The sequence below is a fragment of the Meleagris gallopavo genome, chromosome 6 (assembly GCF_905368555.1).
Source record: "Meleagris gallopavo chromosome 6, MGAL_WU_HG_1.1, whole genome shotgun sequence".
Taxonomy (NCBI): domain Eukaryota; kingdom Metazoa; phylum Chordata; class Aves; order Galliformes; family Phasianidae; genus Meleagris; species Meleagris gallopavo.
In genome coordinates this window covers 24,653,474-24,675,965 of record NC_139409.1, presented here as the reverse complement: position 1 = coordinate 24,675,965, position 22,492 = coordinate 24,653,474, and the positions used below count along the sequence as shown (strand labels likewise).

Genomic DNA, 22,492 nt, shown 5'->3' with positions numbered 1-22,492 from the left:
AACTAAGGTTCAAAACATCTTAGGATGGAAACGTGGAAAGGGTTAAATAATGCACAATTCAACTTCAAGAGGAGGATGGCTGATATTTCGAAATGCGAAGGTCCTGATCTCAGCTGACGCAAAGCATGTGCGCAGGATAGGGTGAGCTGCAAACACCACATCTGGTTGCTCTTCTCAGTTTTAACATAAATCCCAATTACCATTGTTCTAACTCATCCAGCCTTGCAGAGATTAGCATTTCTTCCAAAGCCTTCAGTAATTCTGTCTTGCTTTTCCATCTATATCAGGGATGTACATCCACATAATTTTATTTCATTTAGATTGGAACAACAACATACCAACCTACCTAAATATAAAATAAGACTAAAATAAACATCTCACATTTTATAGCCAGCCCTTCACTCTGATTACTATATCTAGCTTGCATCCCAGAAGAACTAGTTTTGTGGGATGGGTGCAAAGATTAAGAACATGAGTCTGTTTTACTATGGAGTTGATAATGTTTCTGAAGAATTTTTTCATTTTAAAAAAATGCAACAACAGCACTAGACAGTCTGATCAGCCTTCACATGTTTCTAGAGCATTCAAATGACCTTTAGAAATTTGACAAAAAGAAATGCCCTAAGGAGTTAGAAACTGACTTCATTACAGGTCTTGACTCTTCTTAAACATCTGATAGATTAAGAAAAGTCAGAATGATAAACTTGTAGTTTTATAGCATGCACCTTTTTCTCCTTGATACCTCCCTCAAAAGTTAAAAAAATCCTGTTAACTAATATTCTATTTAAAAAGCTTCAATCTCCTGGTTTATGTTATCAATTTTTAAGCAACAATTTCTACTCAAAAGGGAACAAAATATCATATAGGCGATTAAGGAGAGGTAAGTCTTGATCTATATGGAAGTAGATCATTTTAGCCAAGCATTTCAGCTTAATAACTCTGCATTATTCTTTAGATTAGAGAATAGTTCAACAAAAATCCTGAAATGCACTTTGCAAACTCTCTTCTTTGCTGTTTGTGTAATACATAATTGCCATATACAATTAAAAAGGCATATCCAAGCATCTTGGAATCCAGTTAAAATGGAGGAATCACTGATTCATATACTACTTGGACTTTTTTTTGTTATTCAGATCAAGAAAGATTAGATAGATTCATTTTAACTGGCAATATATGATGCTGATGTCATTGAAAATATTTTTATCCCAAATCTCCCTTTTTCATTTTATAAAAAATGCTTTCAACGATTTAGCTACTGCCAAGTAATTACATTAATAAACTATGATGATTATTCAACTGTTTCTGACAATTCTGAGGTTAGGCATAATCGTTTCAACATAGAATTATTGCTCAAAGCTGGCAGAAATTGGTACATGTATAGTACAAAGAAGTAGTATACAAAATTCCTCAGTGTTTCCGACCAGACAGAAGAAACACAGAAGAAAGCTAGTTGAATTTTAAATTCTGTGAATTGAAAACCTCAAACTTTAATGAAAAGGACAAGGAGGTAGGAAAGCAGAGGAATTCAGAAGGGTACACGAGGATATACGAGGTATGTCACTGTGTATAATAACATAGTATAGCAGTAAGTTTTTCTCCATTTCTGAAATATCTAAAGTTGTACTAAACAAAATATTTATCTTTCATTACCCAAAACACGCCGCTCCTTGAAGATCAGCTAGCTGCATGCATATGCACAAACACCTACACAAACGCATGGAGAACTGAGATGTAGAGTTTGATATCACCGTAAATGAAGTTGTAGGATCTTTTTCCAAAAGCAAATGAAACAGCTTCATTCCTCTTCAGTGCTTTCACTCAAAACACTTAATGAACTATAGTTCCTTTTTGGAGAATAGTAACAAATGGAAACAAAAAACAGAGCTCTATTACTCTGTTTAAATAATGTTACTGAAAACTTTTTTTAATACTGGTTTAATTTTAAAGAAAGGAGAGACATTTTATTCATTAGCACTATGCAGATTCAAAGAACTTATAGTAAGACTCATTAAGGGTTCACCTAACTAACAATGACCAGAATATCACCTTTTTATTATTATGATTTTTAACTGCAGGAATTCTAAGGAATAATCACCATCTTCACAGAACTGCTCAAAATCTAGATCTAAAATTAATGTTTGATTAGGGAAAATAAGTACCCTTGAATGAGAAATCATTATTCCACCTACAACCTAAGTTGGACGGGAAGTACTGTTCCTGAGATCAGTAAAATGAGAATTTATTTCCCAATGAAAAACACATACGAAAAAATTGATTTTATTGATTTTCATTATCTTTTTATTGTTTCTTATCATCCTTCACTCTGATAAACTACCAAGTGTAATTATTTTCAGCTACTGAAAACGATATGGACTCCCTTGCTCTGAACTGTTTCTTAGCCAAGAAACACAACGTGGTAAAAGTATCTGTGCCGGTACTCATGCAAAGAGCAGGGTGTTAATTTGTCATGCATATATTCTGTCAAGAACTAGGAACTCATCCTCGGTTCTTGAAAATAGATAGGCTTCAAACCACATAGAGTTCAGTCAAAAACAAAATCAAAACATAACTCAGTAATTTCCTTTAAAAGCCTTCCTATTGAACATTTTACTTACAAAAGCTTGGAAGCTGCTGTGCCAATCACTATGCTTATTCCATTTTATGTCTGTGCACTCCTCAGTAGTTAAATACACACTTTCCCAACCCACGTTAAAAAACTGCTAATTGCTTTGGTTTTATATATGCATAATTTGAATAAGACGACACCCATACAAATCCAAACCAAGTAAACTTCCCCATGTTAATTCCTTTGAAGTAATCCTTCACCTTGTAGAAACCACAGTACTGCCTTCCCTGTTTCATCTGATTATGCTGTAAAGGCAAAGTATTTTTTGACCCTCACTAAGCTTTGCTTCTGAAGAAGACCAAAGGTGGCAGCCAGTAGGTCAAATAACCTCAACACTTATTTTCAGCTTGCTAGGAAAGTAATTTTACTGCCAAATGCACAGAGCTCAAGTATTTTTAGAACAAGTTTATTTCTATCTTCTATAAGTAGTGAAAAAGTTTGTTTGGAAAAGCTTAAATATGCCAAATATTTCATTCATAAGAGTACTTACAAAGTTTGATTTGGGTATACTAATATGAAAGGGGATAAGAAATCTAGCAACTACAAAGCATGCTACAGAAATTTTCCTGGACAGAAATTATGGTAAAAAAGACCTTCAAGATACAGCATTATGAAATTAAAGTACCTTTTAAGCAAACCCAGAACAAACAGCTTTTTATTTAGATCCTTCATGACTGCAAAGATGACTGCTTATTCTTCTCTCTTAAAAATGACTGCTTGTTTTCAAAAGGAATGTGCGTAATGTGAACAAATGATTTTTTTTGAAGAGCCACACAACAGGTTTCTGTAAATCCTAAGCTTCTTTGAACAAATTTTACTCATTTGATTCCCAAATTCATTAAAGAGGACTTCTGGATCATGTTAAAGCTACATACGTTAGTTAGGCTAATAGCTCTCTAAGCCTACACAGGTAACCTAACATTTAGAGAACTCACACAGACACTTTTTCCCCCTAAGCTTTCTACCCTTATCCTTTCCCCATTAGAGGGCTTCTTGCATTGCATAACAGCACATTAAAAATATGTGAAAAATCATTTATACATTCTAACTGGTCAGTATTACATGGAAGACTAAAACCTAGAATAATTAAAAGAGATGTTGCATTTGCAACAATGAAATGCTGCAATGCAAGCAATGGAGACAGAACAGGCAACAAATGTGTGGCAAATCACTGGAAACAGAAGATTAATGGAAAACTGTACATCTACAGGTGAAGTTATGACCAAAAAATCCTTGCTATTTTAAAGATATTATATGCATTGTTACAACATATGCTTCCATGAAGAAAAGTCTTAGTGGTTTAACAGATTTATATACAGAAGTTAAGATGATAGGAAAATATATTGATTCTTCTATACACAACACCACTGGTAACAGTGGACCAGAATCACAGCACAGACAACTGACATAACTGTCAATACATGGCCCCTAAATTAGAAATACAATCAAAGACATAGTTCCTTCTGCTTTTCAACAGTTTAGTTTAGAATATTGAAATTGAGAAGACTTGCTTCATACCCCAGCAATGCTATGAAAACAATGCATGACTTCTTCACTACGGATTTGAGTTTTCAGAATTATTTTTTAACTTGCTTGATGGTGATGAACATTCTGGACAACAAGGCCAATGCAACCAGAAGCTGGGCAAACAAGAATATTTAACTTTCAGCCAAAGAGTGATGGAACACTATAAATGCCACAGCAGCCCAACTGCTATCAGATCCTACCAAGGACAGACCCCTGAGAAGGATCCAGGAGTACTGGGACATACAGGGCCTGTAGTTTTCCCTTCATAGTTTATGTAAGACTCACTCTGATGTCTGGCTTCAAGAGGTTACTCTTCCCAACAGCACTGTCTACTAAATGCATAACAGTATTAACTATCAGTTGTGTAGCATGTTACTGAACTGACATTGATCAGGACAACACTACTGAACCCTATTTAGAGGGCTTTATAATAAAATTAAGTGAATCCACACTCCTTTGGAATTAAACTGTGCTAAGACTCCAGATCAAGTGAAAAAAAGCATTACCAGAAAGATATCAATTACATGAAACATCTCCGCTGCGCTGCTTTATGTTTTTACCTGAGTAGATTTATCTTTCATACATGAAGGGTAGTGTACGTGCGGATCACGTGGCCACTGTCCTGTGAGGTAAGGTCCTGTAATTGTGTCCAAAGAAGAAGTTCGCCTTATGGTACCAGAAGTTCTGATTTGCTGGGATTTTGGCCTGTCCACTGTGGAAAACCAGAACAAAATTAACAAAAGAAGTCAGGCTACATTTGACATGAAACGTTAAAAGCTAGCTATGACAGACAATGGCAAGAACATATCAGAAGCGTTTGTCTAAATGCTAAGCCAAGAAGAATGCCATTACATCAACACAGATAGCATCAGACAAAGGAAGAAAAAAATACAGAAGGTAAAACTTAGTTACAAAAAACACCACAATGTGTTTGTACCAGCAAAGAACAAGTCTACCTGTGTGATACATTTTCAAAGAAAATAAACAAGCATGGTGGTGATGCAATTCAGGAAAGCCAGACCTCTTGAATAAGAAAGCATAACAAAGTATCAGTTCAGGCTTTTACTTACTCAAGTCACCTTGCTTAGCTGTACTAACACTAAAATACAAACCCTGACAAGAAGGATGATTCTCAAGAAAACATACACCAGATTTCTTGTTTTCATGTATTGCATCCCATGTTGTTTACAATATCTCAAAAAGGCCTAAGCAAGCTAGAAGTCTGCGGTTGTATTTTGCCCTGACATCGCTCAGGTCAAGGCAGCTAGTATGTTTGCCTTCACTCATCACAGTGCCTACAGTCTTGTATTCCTCTCCCTGTACAATTAGATCATGGAACACTTCTACATTTCATTTGTAAAGCAAAAAGTACAGTGATTCATGAGATTGTTCCTTCCCACGTCAGAATTTTATGGCAAGCTCTCTGGATCATCTTGTTTTGTCCTTTAGGCAAAATTACTTCATATACTCATTTTCTAGACTTTACATAAGCCAGTCTAAGCCCTACATTAAAGCTACTGTCTATCTTGCTCATCCCCACTGAAGGAGGTTTGCAAGTGAAATTACTTTCAAAGCAGTCACATGCTATGCAATGATCTGACCCATCAAAATCCTGTTTGCTGCTCAAAACTTGACAACAATATGTGTTTGTACAATTTTTTGAGGCCAAACAAGGTCAAGGATCTCCAAATCCATTTTCTCTTGTTATACTGCCTAGGTGTCAAAAGGCAGACTCCACACCAATGCTTTACATAGCATTAACACCATGATTAGGGTATGGCTTGCACTAATACAAGAAAGCATAAGCCCAAAAACACATACAATCAGAGCATTAACTGAGGTCTACACCTTGTCCTACAACCAGAGGAAAGGCAACAGTAAGCCTTATATTGGAAGCCCACAAAAGGAACAGAAAGTAGCACCACCAAAAGCTACTGTATTTTTTTTTCCATGGCAATCTTCGAAGTGAACTGCAGGACACTTTGTAAAGCCCTAAAGCTAAGCAAATGAAAGTCCAAGTCTTTTAAGCACCTACCACTTTTATTTATTGAACCACAGGAAATAAACTGAGGACACAGTTTCTCAGCTGCATAAACCAATAAAACAAAGCTACCAGTAACGTAATGCCAACTCAAGTGCTGTCTGCTCCTTCCATATACACCTTGGGATGGCACAAGGAGATGCATGAACCCATAGGACAGTGATAAGCTGAATTAAATACAAAGAAAATTAAAACTATGTAAAAAAAAGTCATAAATAGTTTTCACCATTAGAGGGAGAGTTGACAGAACATACGGGGCAGAAACAACCACAGGGGAGCCAGGAGGAACAGCAGGGCTGGAGCAGTGATGGGCTCTATTAACTGGCTTGAGCAATATTCACAAGTTTCAAAAATTACTCCCGTTTCAGACTATACCACATCTAACAGCAATCAGTGTATGAACGGATTTCATTACAATAGTAGGAAGTCAGAACAATTTTGTTTTCTTTTTCAGTGATGTGAGATGCTTCATTTCAAAAAGAGCTCTGCACTGCCTCCAGAACAAATAATCTTAGGAATACAGTGCTTCAGTATCATGTTACTTGAAAAAGTAAGCTATAAATAACAAAAGCAAGACATACAGTTATAGGAAGGCAAAATACCTCATGCATTCTGTAAAATATGCCACAAGTTTTAATGGTATGTATTTAAGAGCTTTTGCTAGACCTTTCTTGCAATAAATGACACAAGGGCCCACTTGAATACTACAGCTGGTAAAATTCCGAGTGATCATACCTCCCAGCAGGAATCAGCTAACACAAGCTGCGTGAAATTATGGTTCTGCATGCTGCATCGACAGCCAAAAGAATTCTAACTATATCACCTAGAACGACTGAAAAAGGTTTCCACTTCTCTGCCAGCAAAACGTAATTCAGTACAACTAACACATGACAGTTCTTTCAAAAAAGATGTAGGGTTCAAATAAAACCATCTGCTACTGCTCTAAAATGAAGAGATTGCCTCCCTACCCAACACAGAGGCAGCTAACCTGCACATAATCTCAAGCTATGATCACAACTTGTTTTGGCTTAACGTGCTCTGCTGTGCATGCAAGAAAGTAAATTACCTGCAGAAAAGGAGCAAGACTGAAAGCCAGTATCAGTACCATCCTGAAAACTGCTTCAGCTAAATCCAAAGCTCACTTTTCATCATCTTTTCTTCCCATGTCTCTTTCAGTATCTAGCAGAGACAGCTTCAAGTTTGGTCAAAGCTCTTCCACTCACATCTTGGAATGGATATATCCAGCTCCAAAACACTAAAAATATCTGGAGAACTTCTCAGATGACAGATTCCTCTCAAGCAGAATGAAAAACGTGAATTAAAAATAAAACTCATTCATCCCTAAAACCAGAAATATTGTCATCTCATTACCAATGTCACCTGACTGCAGAAGTCTTCCACCAAAAGGTTAATCTTTTCTTCAAAGCTCATCTGTAACTCCAATGACCAGCCCAGTTATGATACCAAGAAATAACACTAGATTTCCACAGTACAGGTGTGACAGTTTCATGATATGTTTTTTTTTCTCTTCAGTTTAGTTACTGATGCTCTACAGAACCTGCTGGTTCACCTTCAGGGCTACTAATGAAATGAGTTCCAAGTTTGAGACACATTGGCAAGATTTTACCTAGGAAATCAAAACTTCCACAGAATTTTGTCCAAATACACCCAACACATGAGGCCTGCAAGACTCTTGACTCACTTGGAGTGATGTGATGCACTTCTTTCAAAAGCCCCAAAGTTAAAGTTCTATTAGTCTGTCTAGAAGATGTTTACACCAGAAACCATAACACAAAGGAGAATGAGCCACATCTGGGACATTCCTACTAGAGACAACAAGTTTACAGCAATTTGCAATACCAGTAATTCAGAAAGCGCCTGTGTTTGGCACTTTTTAAATAATGAAGTACGCAGGAACGCAGCACAGGAATAGAAACTGTAACCTAGAAATGGAAATAGGAATGGTGACCCACACTAACTACTGAGAATGGCAGACAATACTCAGGTCATGTGATGACAGTAGCCACTATACCTCATGACTACTCAAAACATTTCTACTCCAAACCCCCCCTCTTCTGCTACACCTTTACCACACATTTGTTCTCCCTTCATTTCAAACTGATCTACTGGGTACTACAGAAGTAGACTTTCAGATAGAAGAGGAGCAATGGCCACTGAACACGCTGGTTAGGTTTTTTTTCAGCTTGTTGTTTGGTTGTTTGAGTATACACTGATACTGTACTGACTCCTAAAATACATTCAATGGCACTTCCCAATCTGATTATGCAGGTAGATGGACAAACCATTGTGCATTTATTTTCAGAATTTGTCTCTATCGGCATTGTGAGGGGGAAAGACTGAGAAACAGGGATTTAGAAGCTGCTCAAAAAGAAAAAACAACACCATTTTATCTTCCTTCTCAGGAAGACTTTTCTCTTGTAACTCAAGCCAAAAATCTCTCAAGAGGAGGATTAGTGAGAGATTTGGGGTACCCAGAAATTTTACTCCACAGGATAGATCTATAAGCTCAAAAGACATTTCCCAGTTGCCAGTGACTGACAGACTTGTTCCTGAACAAATCTGCAGACTTGCTGACCTACTGTATTAGCAGCTCAGAGAGGTGCAGATCAACAATGAGCACACTGTTTGCCACATGTGGTTCATTCAAAATAACCAAAAATGATTTTATATAGCAACTCAAAAAACACCCTAGTATGCAGCTGGAATGCATAAAATATGATTTTTGCATCATTACAGTATTCCTCTCGTAATTTAAAATTAAACACTTGATCACTTCAACAGCTTAAAACAAAGCAAAATAGTTTTTTTAAACATTCAGAATGTACTGTAGTGTTTTGCTTCTGAGGGAATATGATAAGAGTCATTTTAAGTTATTCTGATCCATTAGAAACAATACAGATAGGGAGCTGAAATTATGGTATTACGCACACCACATTGTTTTTTTTATTTGACTGTTCTGAAGTTTCCATTTTTAGAAACTGAGACTAGATGACTAAAAACGAGTGGAGATGACATTATGAAATTACTGCTCTAAATAGACAGATACAATTAACTCCAATTTCTTCTCATCACTCATAACACTGAACTGACCACAAAAAGGAGGTAGAGAACAGCATTATGACCTACCCCGGTCTCCAACAACCAAGCTGACTGCAGCCCACAGGTCTCATGCCTGCCATTCAAAGTAACCCAGTAGCTCAAGGGCCAAGCTGACAGAGGAAGCTGTGACATAGAGTGTGAGTAAGCATGGCCATGCCAGATAGGAGGGTCACATGTCCATGAGCAATGCACTTTCCACATCATGGATTTTTCAGAAAATGTAAAAATTATGGAACCCTTCTTCCACATATAGACTTCACAGCTTAGTAGTTAAGTCAGTGTCTTTTGTGCATCAAGAGGTTTAGGAGAATTCAAACTGAACTGCATGAAACAGCAAGTATATCAATACAAGAGGTAGCTTATTGTATAATCAGTGGATATACAGATGGTATATATATATCCAGGAGCTTGGCTAATATAATTAATATTGGAGTAATGAGAGAAAGATGAGAGAAAGTCACTCACCCTGTCCTGGGCTCGCAAGATGAACTCCGATGGAGCAGATCTCCAGAGAGATCCTTCCCCCCTGGCAGTCAGCTCTTAAAGGGGTCTAGGAGAGGTGGAGCCAGCTCCACCCCTTCCTGCAGCACAGGTGAATTGCCTTCACCTGTGCTCCCATGGCTGACTCATTGCTCACCTCAGGTGATCAATCAGAGGTTCAGGCCGTGATTCAGCAGCCCCATACACTTATAATGAAGAAACAAACAAAAATAGCTTGCCTTTTCAAAGGAAAATTGTGGACAGACACCCATAGTAAGACTATTTGGAATCAACTATTTGAGTTATCTTGTACAGCCATGACTAAGGAGCCTAGAAAGGCAATACATGTCCTGATTAGTCACTGAATCCAACATGTAGGTCAAAGCATCTCCCCATCACAAAGGCTTTATGCATGACACCTCAAGACCATACAACTCCTCCCATATGTTTGCATGGGAAGGCACAGTGCTTGGATGTAGTCTCTACCTCATGTCCCTGCTGCACCTAACTACAGGTCAAACAAAACGTGACTTATGTGTATTTTTCCTAAGTCAGATTCTGTCCAGAGCAAAACTATTTAAAAAAAAAAAATCAACATTATCCCTGGAGATCAAGCATAGAAAGAAAGCTCTAATCTGAGTAAGAAGAGTAAACAAACTATAAGGAAGAAAGTTTTAGCCCTCTAAAGCCAAGTTATTCTTCTCACAAAGATTAAAGCTGGCATGTATAGATCCTGTATAAAGTGACTAAGCATTTAAGATTACAAAAGCCTGCTTTGTTCAACAGATGTAACCTATGCATTTACATTCTAATAGGACACTGAAAAGTAAATTAAAACCCTCATTTTTATATGTTCCAGATTTTTAGAATGCATTTTTAAGGTTATCATTTCAGATGTAAATATTATGCAAAGACCTAAACTTACCCAATTTTATTAAATGATGCTATTTCAAACATATTCCTACTTTTGGAAGTGAAAGCAAAATCGAGTAGAGCTCAGTAGTTAAACATTAAGAAAGCACAAAACCATTAGCCACTGGTCACTTTTGCAGGTAAAGGGAGAATATTTTCTTCATTTTAGTTAATTTAGATCAGCTAATGATAAATGAATCCAATATTGAGAAATAAACTACTGGGACCCAACAAAAGAGCACTAAAGCTGTTCTTTCTACTTCTGGTGTACTAAAAATTAAAATCTTGAATGAAATTATACAGCATTAATTCAGAAACTGGAGATAATACAACCTTTGTTGAATAAACTGGATTATTTTGAGGGAATTTTTTTTTCCTAATACTTAATTTAATGAAATGTTTTGGAAAGGTGAGGGTTTTGTATGTTTAATTCCACTTTTTTTTCAAAATGCAGCCTGACATTATTCTGAGTTGAAAAAAACAAACACTGTAAAAAGTTAAAAGGCATTAGTTACCATTGTCACAACAAAAACTCACAAAACTGTTATCACTATTATCATCCTCATCACCACTGACCACGGGCAGAAAGCACTTTCCTAGCTAGAGACAATTATATTAAGCAAGAATAATATTTTCCTTTAAAAAGTACTGAAAAATAGGAAAGTAAAACCAGATTAATGCATGGAGCCCAAAAACATGTGCAGCACCTCAGACAGTGTCTCAGCAGGTTGCTCACTCTGCAAGACTCAACCTGTGCCCAGTACTTCTTCAGTCGCTTCAGGCTGGCAGCCAGAGATCCCACTATCACCCAACTCCACCCTCCAGCGTTTTCCAGCACCACAAAGGGGAATCAAATATTACCTCACATACATAAACACACATTCTAGACTTTCAAATCTCACATTATTTCTGATATTTTTATTCCCAAGGTCCTTCAGCTTTTGCTGCATAACCTGTGTGCTAATTAAATCTCTCAAAATTCATCTACAGTTTTACCACCCTCGCTTTGAAATTTGCGTAAACAGATTAAGATCTATTTCCTGTGCAGAAAATAATTTCTCCTACAAAAACTACAGGGTGAGCACTACACAGTTTGGAAAACCTATTTTGTACTTCAATGTTTCTCGCTGCTTTCCACTACCCCTCAGAATTTGCTCCAATGTTGGACATAAAGCAGAAGTTAGACCAGACTCGGTAATTTACAACTGGTCTTCATATTTTCCACAATTTAAAAATACAACTATATATCAGCTCTTCTCACATCCATACAAATAATACCACTTCCTATTCAAATACATTGATTTATAAAGTCACAGGTAAATACAAAAGCCTGAGAAAGCTTTTCTAGAATGTTCTAAAAGAAACCACTTAATTGATTTGATTAAAATCTATAACCTGCATCAAAACTGAGGTAATTTCTAATTCCAAATACACAGTTCCAATAAGCCAACTGCGGATCATCATTCATCTCTTTTTTTTTTTTTTTCCTTCAGAATAGCTTCAACTACAGTTTCCAGTTTTGGTCTTTAAGTGCACAGAGACTAATTCTGTTTGGGTTTTAACCATCCTCAGTTAAGATTTTGATCAGCAATGTGACGTGTTATCTTGAGTTCCTTGCCCTGTTTCTTTCAGGTTCTCCACAAGCTCCCATCAGCAGTTTTGAGATGAATGTCCAAGCAATCAGATCAGCTCTTCAACTTTTACTGATGTTTTAAAGATTCCAATATGTTTAATATTTTTTCATTAAACCAGATTCTCTCCACATTTAGAGCAGCCATGTTCAGTGGAATTTATCAAACTACTTCCTTTGGAAATCTGAAACTTTACTCCAGCCTTATACATCATTTACTTTTCGCAGGATTTTGTTTTGCTGTATATGCATGTAAATTTGAACAACTAAAGAAGGTCTAGCTGAAAAAAAAAAACATCTAACATTTACCGTACAAACAGCACCAGTGTATCCACTGCTTCTGCTCATCCGTGTTCTAAGTCATCAAACTCCATAAAAACTATCTTAGAGGCTTTTATTTTAATCATTTTTGCAAACATCTCTCCACTTCCTCCAACTCTACATAAAACATAACGAGCAACACTAAATAAAACCATGAGACTCCACAGAATAATGGTAATAAGCTAATTCTCTCCCTAGAATAATTACAGATGATGTATACAACCACGTTAAAATGAGTATTATTATAAACAATGCAAGGACTGCATCCTTCAGTACACAACTTGGTTTGAAAATATGAATTCTTCTGTTTCTGTACTACTGCCCAAATCCACCTCTTCCATAAGCTGGCAGCTTCCCAACTTCTGTGTAAAGCAAAGTTTTATTCTGCATTCTTAAGCAGTTAGCTGATATTTTTAGAGTCTCTGTTCAAAATCTGCTCCAGGACACTCAGTTTAAGTCTAGGTTTAATTTTCAGTGAACAAGTCAAGATCTCCACTGCTTGAAAAACAAAGTTATGATATCCTACATAACAGAAAGACTCTGGATGATACCTGACATACTGGATACAAAGGTATACACTCAACACTTCAAAATCCAAAAGACTATGCAACATAATTCCCAGCACTTCAGTCTCCAAAAAAAAAAGAAAAACAACAAACATCAGTTGAGCTCTGCCACGATGCTTGGAAGCAGTGTGGCTGAGACTACAGCACATACCCACAGTTCTTGCAGAGTCACTCACTGGCACCTCATCTCGATGTCTGAATTCTGGCAACAAAGTGCAAAATGTTAAAGCAACATTTCTGATCCAGTATGGGTTATAAAATGGAAAGCAGTTGTACCACTGCCCCTGGAACCTGTACGTTCACAGACTCAGGCATTTATATCTGCACTTACACTACTCACAAACAGTCAATTGCTGACACGTCATATTTGGAAGAAGCAAGGTTTGCAATTATGGGCAAGTTTCTGCAGACCAGTGCTGAATCAACAGAGTTGACAAGCGACCACCTGCTGAACCAGAACCACCAAGCAAGAGCATGGTGTACTCCTGGTATCCCAAGCCTCACATGACAGATAAAGCCCATACTGTACTTTCTCATATCAAGTGCCATTGTCATATTATCAGGAAGACACTGTTTATCTGCACAAGAACTATACAGCCACACACAACCCAATATACTCAAAATATCCTGTTGGCGTTATCCTGAAAATGCCTTGGTACACTGTTCATGGACTAAGGCAAAAATAATTTAATCATTTCCCAATCAAGTGGTTACCATGACTGAAAACAATTTCAAAAAACAGACTTATATTTACTTAAGATAAAGTGTTAAACCTATGTAGCTGGTGAAATGATTTTCAAGTTCATAGTAAGAATGCCAGCAACTTTATAATGATCAGTCAAGCAAGGAGTGTTACTAAATTCAGCAATATGCCTACAACTAACCTCCTTACTCAACGCCTGGTGTGAGAATGTGGGAAAGAAGGATGAAGCCACCCTTGTTCAAACAGGTGACTTATAGAGTTCAAAGAACAGGACACCTGAAGTACAGTCTAAACTGGAACAATTGCAGAAGACAGTGAGAAGAGGACAATCCTATGGTAGGCTTCAGACAAGTAGAAAATCATGACAGAACTGCTAATGTAATGTTCTTAGTCACCACTTTACTGAGCAAAATAAAAAACATTCTTCCTAAAGAAGACATAAGATGTGTAGTTTGGGTAAAGCTAGTTTCAGGTTGTACAAAAACTGCGCATAAAAAACAGTGCTGCTAATTATCTATTTGTATTTGATTCAGAGAATTAAATCCATTTCAAATAGTTAGTCCTCAATTTAACAATAATAGTAGTGAAAGCTAAACCCTTTTAAACAATTATGTCACTGTTTATTTTAGGGCACATGCAACACTAAATAAGATCTAACCAATACAATATTTAAGAAAAATCTGTCATTAAAGTTTCAAAACTCAAACTTGTAACATTTTGAGCTACAAGGAAACACCTACCGCCTCCAAAGCAGCAATATCTAATACAAAAGTCACTTAAGAGATCTACTACCATAAAAAATGGAAACTTTTAACCATAACCATCCTCCATCAAACCAAGACTAATAGGTTTGATTAATCCCTATTTACAAATTGTTTGTGTGGAAAACAGCTAGTGCTGGAGTAAAGGCACTCACATCTAGTTTTTTTTTCCAGCCCAAGAAAGTTAATCTGTTTTTAAAATGTGACAGTCAGTATTTTGGTAAGACTCAGTTGTGGCTAATAAGAAGCACTGCAGATACCAATTGAGTAGGGCAGGTGAAGGTGGCACGCTGAGGATCAAATTTGAGAACAGGTTTCAAGATTGCCAAAAAAAAAAAAAAACCAGCCATCAATGCTTTCATGTTTCCAACTCCATTTTCACTGGACAAATATATTATCTGCTAATTTTCAAACCGAATGTACAGAGTTGCAATCAGACATTTAACCAAAAGAAAAATTTGATTACGACTCTTTGTTAGACTTCTATAAGACCTATCTTAACAGAGAAAAATACTCCCCACTTCACAATCACACCTTATTCATGTCATCACTAGTTGGGAACAACTACTTTCACATATGAAGCACAGGAAGAGTACTATTGTACTACTGGGTCAAGAATCCCTCACAAGCACCTTGAGAACTCACGAAGAAATGCAACCACTTCCATCAAACCAGACTGCTGCATAAGCTTCACAAAATATCAAATATCCCACTAGTTTTATGGGATTCTTACCTTTTTATTTAATGTCTTAATAAAAGATATTTTTTAAAAATATTCTTTCTTGTATAAATCAACTATGTATTTTATATACAGACCAGGACAATTCCTCCTCACTCAATGCAGCTCAATCAAGCCAAAAGATAGCATAAGAGAAAAGTTCTGACCTCAACATCATACTTGCATAACTGGGAGAGAAGGAACAGACTCCCAGGAGAGCATGTATTTCAGCTTCAACCACGAACAAGTAATTCATGGATGGGATCCCAGCTTCAGAAAAGAATTGGAGACTGACTTGCTATTCAGAAGGATTACATACTACCATGAAACTTCATGTGATATCCATAGTGCAAAAGTGTCAAACTGTGATAACTTTCAGTACCTGTTAGCCATTTTCAAGCTTGAAAATTTAATTCCTTATTCAAAAATAATACAACTGGTAAAATAAACCAAGCCAATAGTGAACTTCAGTCACATCATTAAAGCACAACTGAAGACAAAACTAATTTTTAGGGAGAAGTATATAGCATATAAAGGATTAAGTACATTCATGTTCCTTCACTGTAATCTCTCATGAAAATGCTGAGAAAAAGAAGGAAGGAATAATCTTAGGTTCGTGAGTTGCTGTGGATGTAGTCTTTCTAATGATGAGATACAAATACTATTTTACTTGCCTAAAAATGCCTTGGGCCATTGTTAATGCACTATAGGATTACATTGGAGACAGTGTTGAAAGAAAGTAAACTTGATGCATTTAAATATTAACATTAAAACAAAATGATCATCATTAACACAATTAACTATCTCAAGTCTAGAAGCCAATTTTCCAGTTACATATCTTCACAATAGGGCCTGTTTTTCACCAAGAAAATGTACTTTAAAAAAATGCTACTCAACACATTAAACTCTAGTATATTAATTTTGTTGAATTATGCTAAGTCCAGAGAAAACCAGCTATTGCATCAAGTGTTGACAGTGCTTTTCTCTACGAAGGACATAGCCAATTGGCTTAAATAGGATCTTTCATTTTTCACTGTGAAGAAAAACTATAACCTTCTTCGGATGAAAATAATTACTCGATAAAGTACTATAAAAAATTTCAATATTAACCAACTGAGGCATCAAGAAGCATATTTTATTTCCAATAAGTCTCACATCGCTACAGCAGTTTCTTTCAAGTTTGAGTTGAACAAAGATTTCAAAATTACTGCATCGTTACTTCTCTCTCCCATGATTATTCCTAGAGTAGCTGTATAAAGCCCCCTTCAGAGTAACTACCTCTCTGATACCAAGTTCAGCAGTATAGCAAAGCTCAACAACTCATCTGCAAGTCCATACTTAGCAAACACCAGTGACGTTATCTATGGTAGAACCATGAGTCTTTTGATCCACACTATCTGAATTTTAAGATAGTCTCCATTTACCCCACTACCTTCCAGGGAAAGAAAAGGACAAAAAAAATGGAAACAGTGATTTTCAGGAATTTGCCTATTAGTCACAGGTTTACTATGCTAATGGTAACTGCAGTTATGGGCACTAATATTTGCTTATTCCCAAAGAATAAGAATTAAGTGTCATATATACATATGCCTCTTCAAAGTTCATTTGTGTGGGGGGAGAGTTCTTAATAACTAATGTCTTGCTACAGTAACATGTAAGTTCAATGAAGAAAATACTTCATTTTTTCATTCCTGCAGCTATCTTAACCTGAAACACAAATAGCTACTCTGCTTTATGCTTAAGGACATCTAATAACTATTCTTATTCGAAGTGATATTAGAACACTTAACAATAAAAGTCTTCAACTTAAAACAACTGGTTTGAATTTAACCATTGTCTTCTTTATCACCATCTTATATTCCAGCAAGAGTTATTTTGGGAAGAGAGAAGGCCAAATCTGGAGAAAACTGCTTTGGCCATTCAATTATGGGAACACTGCTATTATTCAGGCATCAGGAAATAGGAAGCATCACAGAAATTACTTCCTTACCTACATTTGTTAGAAATAAATGAAAGATCATCTTGATCTCCAGTATAAATGCTTACGATGCCAAAATACTGGATGGCTTTAATCCAGGATATCAAAACAGTTCTGCCTTTTGAAGTCTGATTTTTTTTATTTTTAAACACTGATATCCCTTACAAGTCTACAAATCAGCAATACTGCCTGTCCTGTTCCTCACTCCAATGGTCTTACCTACTAGCACAACTACTAATCCACATACTTATTACTAAGACCTGCGTCATGCAGTTGCTCTGCATATATTTTTTTTTTTTAATTTTCTGACTAATGCTGGCAACTGATCAGGAGCTATTTTGATAAGTAAAAGATATTAGGAACACTTAACAGCCAAACTACTTAAAGTATTTTTCACACATCCTTAAAACCAACCACTGCTTTAAAAAATCTGCTATGGAAAAAGAGTTTGATATAAGCTGTGTAAGCTGAGTACATTAAAGTATTCTGTGTCAGTATTTTTCTCATGTATCACCATGGTTACCACTAAATAAATCAAAGCATTTGATGAAAACAATATTGAGATCAAACCATACAGAAATCACTTATACATTCCTTGTATGCAAAACATCACATACCATGCAAAGGACAAACTACATAGGAAACACACTCCCTTAGATTTACACAAACTGCTTTACATAACATCAGAATCTACAGATTTTATCCAGGTATGAATACAACTTGCAACTAGGACTACGTGTTTACAAGTAATGCATTTTGTTTGATCATCTCAAAAAGGATTTTTTCTTTTTTTGCCTTATTACTGAGTTGTCCTTCGTCATAAAACACACGGCTTTACATTCTGTTGCTGTTACATTTATACCATCAGATAAGTACATAGATTCCTTCTAAGAAAACCATATGTTGTCACATTCAACCACTTTTTAAGTTGCCAGCTCTAAAATATGAATACAGGCTATAAATGCCTATGAGACAGGAATAACAAGGTGTTTTGTTGTTGTTTTTTTTTGTTTGTTTGTTTTAAAGGGAAGGCATAGACTCACATATTGCAGATTTATCCTATGGTATTGTAAGTTTTTTGCCCCTTTTTCCTGCTTCTTTAGCATCTTGAAATTAGCATATAGCATTCATGATTTCTCATCCATTCATGAACAACACTAACCAAATACTGGCAGCAACCATTTCCTAGAACTACAAAATCCTGAATTTTGCTTAAAGAAAATACCAAATAAACACAATATTTTGCTACAGAACAAAAACATCTCTGGCATCTTAGGAAGAAAGAAAAGGGAGCACGATGATAGGAGCAGAAGCAGCGTGCTGCTTTCATTCATGGAGTAGTAGTGATGTCAATGCCTGCAATGGAAGTTGCGCTGACCTGTAGAGGCTCAAAGCTGAAGTGTTTTCATAGATCATTTGCAAAAAAAAGAACCTCTGACAAATCACCAAAATATTTACAACAAAATAGGACATATCCAGTTCAAGACAGGCTGGAATGAGGTAGGGAAGGAGCAGCTGTCTTCAGAAGAGAAAAAAAACACCTATCCATCAGAACCAGAAGCAGCCTCTAGCACAAGCATGTTTGTGGAACAGTCTAAATCAGACTGCAGAGCCAAAGACAAACAGATCTCTCGCACTGGTGAGAAAAACAACAGGATTTTACCTCAGTCTAAGCTTACACTGTACAGCAGTGGGAAACGTTTTTAAAAACTGACAAAAAAACCCTTAATCAAGTAGCTTCCCCAAGACCTGAACACTGATCACAACTATAATTAGCTGGAGTAGCACATTGTTTAACAAGCTGCAGCAAGATGGCCTGTGTTTGAAAACAGGCATTTTTTTCAAGCCCTCCATTATTACTGCAGCAGTCCTTCAGTTCACCAATCAATTTTCTGTATAGTACTACCACCCTACACACTACAAACATCATTTTCAGGATCTAGACGTCATGCATTAGAATGATGGGAATACGCAGGGGAACAAAGACTAAAATCCTGGCCCATGGCAGACGACAATATTCCAAATTGTGTAAAACAGCTCTAGGTTTGGGGGGGGGGGGTGAAGGAGGGGAGTATTCTTTTTTAATTTGGAAGAGTGAAGAAATAGTGTACCTTGCTGCCCTAACCCACTAGAAAATGGTGCTTGTATTCCTGGAAAAATAAAGCTGATGACGACGCGTGCGACTGCGGTCATTATTAGGGCGATCACGTTGTTTTCATTCATTCATTCAGGATTTGCTGGAGGATGTCAGCTTCTGCAGCAGCAGCTGGCTAGACCTGGAGGAGGGGGGTCCAAATTCCTCACAGCACATACAGATTGCAGGGTGGATTTCTTGATGGACCATATATGATTTCCAACGCTGCACTCTCACCGCATCAGGTTGTGTGTGCTGCTAGCGTGGCTCACCAAGAGGCAAGCTCCAACAAGTTTAATGACAGAAAAGTCATTCAGCAGTAATTTATAGCCCAATTTATTAAGGGCAAAAGAGCCCACAGATGAAGACTGAAATCACTTTCTAAAATTAAAATTTCCCCTCAGACAAAAAAATCCATGCGTAATAATGAAATACTTCACAACTTTGCAGCATTTTTCCTTGCTTGCAGGTAACTGTCCACATTCCTCTCTCCTCAACACACAGTAAGCGCAGACCTTCACACACTGCACCACTACAATGTTTTGCACCAGGCTCTCAATTATTTACAGCATTCATCATCACTTTCAGTGTTAGCAGTATCCATGCGAACTGCATTTTTTGGTTTTGTTTTGTTTCCTGTTAGCATTTTCTAAGCATTGAAAAGGGGGGGGGAAGGAAATCTACATTTAGAGCTTCGTGCAGTAGGGAAAATATGATCTTGAAAATCTTAACTAGAGCTTGAATGAAGCAACAGCACTGAAGAGCAGCTCCATCTTGAAGCATGCAAGAACTTCTCAGGAAGATCACACATTCATGCAGAAGTTACAAAGTATTTCTGTTTCTACGTTAACAACAAATCCGGCCATCTGCCTAAGCGCAGACACTACACTGCAGATTAACTCCGCACATAGGTGGCAGTGACATCTTGCTCCTCCGCAAAACGCTGCCCATGCCTTACGACCATCCCCGGTCACGTTGATCTGCCTGTTACAACTACTACGGATTGTAGGGATTTACTACACATTTAAGGCTGAAAGGGGGGAGGGCTGGCGAGAAGATAGCAGAACCCACAGCTACAAAACACGTCGGCAACCACTACAGACCGCAGTTTATCACAGAAACGGCACGCAGCGAGGCTGGAGGAAGGGAGAGCCGAAGCGGGGGGTGCCGAGCCGAGAAGAGGCGATGCGTGATACCCGATAGCACGGCAGGGCTGCTCAGTGCACCCTCATTCAGCTGCCGAGGGACTGGCGGGGGGAGGTAAGATGGCCACTGCCACTTTAACGCGTACAGCACATCAGCAGACAACCTGACACAGGTTAAGTCGCGCTTACTAGCAGCCAATTCAACGTTTTAAACTTTTACAGGCCCATTCGGGCCACAGGGCTGGGGCTCCCACAGCCTCCAAGATACAGTATTAAGTATCACGAGGAGACAGACAGACGGTGCTATTTGCTTTTAAGCGCTTCAATATGGCAATTTCCTTCTTACTGCGGAGCCTGTGTTTGAAAACATTACGTGATTTTAACCCTTAGAGAAGGCTAAATAAAAGGAAATACTTGAGAAACAGAGCCGTGCAGAAGGGCAGAGCGCTGGACGTTTGGTTTCAACACATATTCAACAACTCGGTTGGGACAGCTCGGACTCACCGGCAGCAGCAGCCCGCACGCAGCACTACACCTGCAGCAGGGGTTAGCTCCGGCACCCCCAACCAACCAACCAACCCCCATCCCCGCTCCAGGGGGCGGCTCCGAGGGGACAGACCCCAGCGGGATGAGGCGCGTTCTCTGCCCTGTCCCCGAGAGGCGGACATTAAGGATGAACCGAAGGTACCCCCCCACCCAGGGGAGGGAAGCGGGCTTCGTCCTTCTCGATGCGTTACCTCTGTACACGGGGGAGCTGGGGCTGCGTCTCTCAGGTGAGCTGCTCCTCCTGCTGCCGCCGCTGTCCGGCGAGCGCCGCTGCCGGCCCTTCACCCTGCACGCCTCGGCCGCGCCGCCTCCCGCCGACAACGGCGGCGTGGCGCTGGGTGGCGGCGGGCTGCCGCCTCGTCCCCCTCCCGGCCCGGTGTTGCTGCCCACCGAGGCGGAGGGGGAGCGGGTCGGGCTGTGCTGGTTGCCCCGCAGGAGCTGGTAGGGGACGGTGGCTCGGATGGGCTGCAGCAAGCGGCTGCTCCCCGCCGCGCCGCCCCCGTTGCTGGGGCCCCCGGCCGTGCCGCCACCGGCGGTGGGGGACCCGGCGGCGCCGCGCCTCATCCTCTGCGGCGGGGGCTGGTGGTGGGACGGGGGGGTCTGCGAGGAGCTGGACGACGAGGACATGGCGGGGGGCGCGGCCCCGAGCGGCTCACGCTCTCCGGCGGGGGAAAGACCCGAGCGCTGCCCCCGGCGCCCCGCATGCACCGGCCGCAGGGGAGGAGGGGAGGGAGGGGCGGGAGCGGCGCTTCCCGGCCCCGGGGAGTCTCCGCGCCGCCTCCCGGCTGCCCCCGGCGCTTCTTATCGGCGGCTGCTCCCACGCCAGGCTCCGGCCATCGCTGCCCGCCCCAGCGTCGTGGGTACCGGGGGCGCTGCCGAGTCCCGCGGCCGCTCACATCGTACGGCGCCGCCGGCTCACAGCGGACGGCGGCGGGGCGCAACGAGAGCGCGCGGAAACGGCGGGACGGGAGGGTCGGGGGAAGGCGAGGCGTTCGCGGCCGGCTCCAGCTTCCGTCCCCCGCCAGCGACCGGGAGCTGCCGCCGGTACCATCCGCCGCCCGCGCCGCCCCACCGCCGAATGGCAGCGCGCAGCCCCGACGCCCGGCCGCGACGGGTAGGGGCGGGAGGCACACACGCCCCCTGGGCAGCACCGTTGCGCCAGCGCTGGCTCTATTGCTCAGCGCTGCCGTCACTCTCCGCTCTCAGCCAATCGAAGGGCGGCGATGCGCAGAGGGGGTGGGGCGCTACGGAGGGGGGGCGGGATGCGGGAAATGGGATGTGGCA

At 39.6% G+C, this 22,492-nt stretch overlaps 1 protein-coding gene across 6 annotated transcripts in view; it reads right to left on the bottom strand.

Annotated features, from left to right (window-relative positions):
* The window catches only part of GLCCI1 (glucocorticoid induced 1), a 52,600-nt gene extending 30,765 nt beyond the window's left edge, over positions 1 to 21,835 (bottom strand). For all 6 annotated transcript variants that reach the window (XM_010712664.3, XM_085227490.1, XM_085227489.1 and 3 more), the window contains exons 1-2: positions 21,400 to 21,835; positions 4,714 to 4,865 (exon numbers count right to left, since the gene is read on the bottom strand). In XM_010712664.3, the coding sequence (XP_010710966.2) occupies positions 4,714 to 4,865; positions 21,400 to 21,835 (588 nt within the window). The remainder of the gene's footprint in view (positions 1 to 4,713; positions 4,866 to 21,399) is intronic.
* Positions 21,836 to 22,492: the final 657 nt, after the last annotated feature.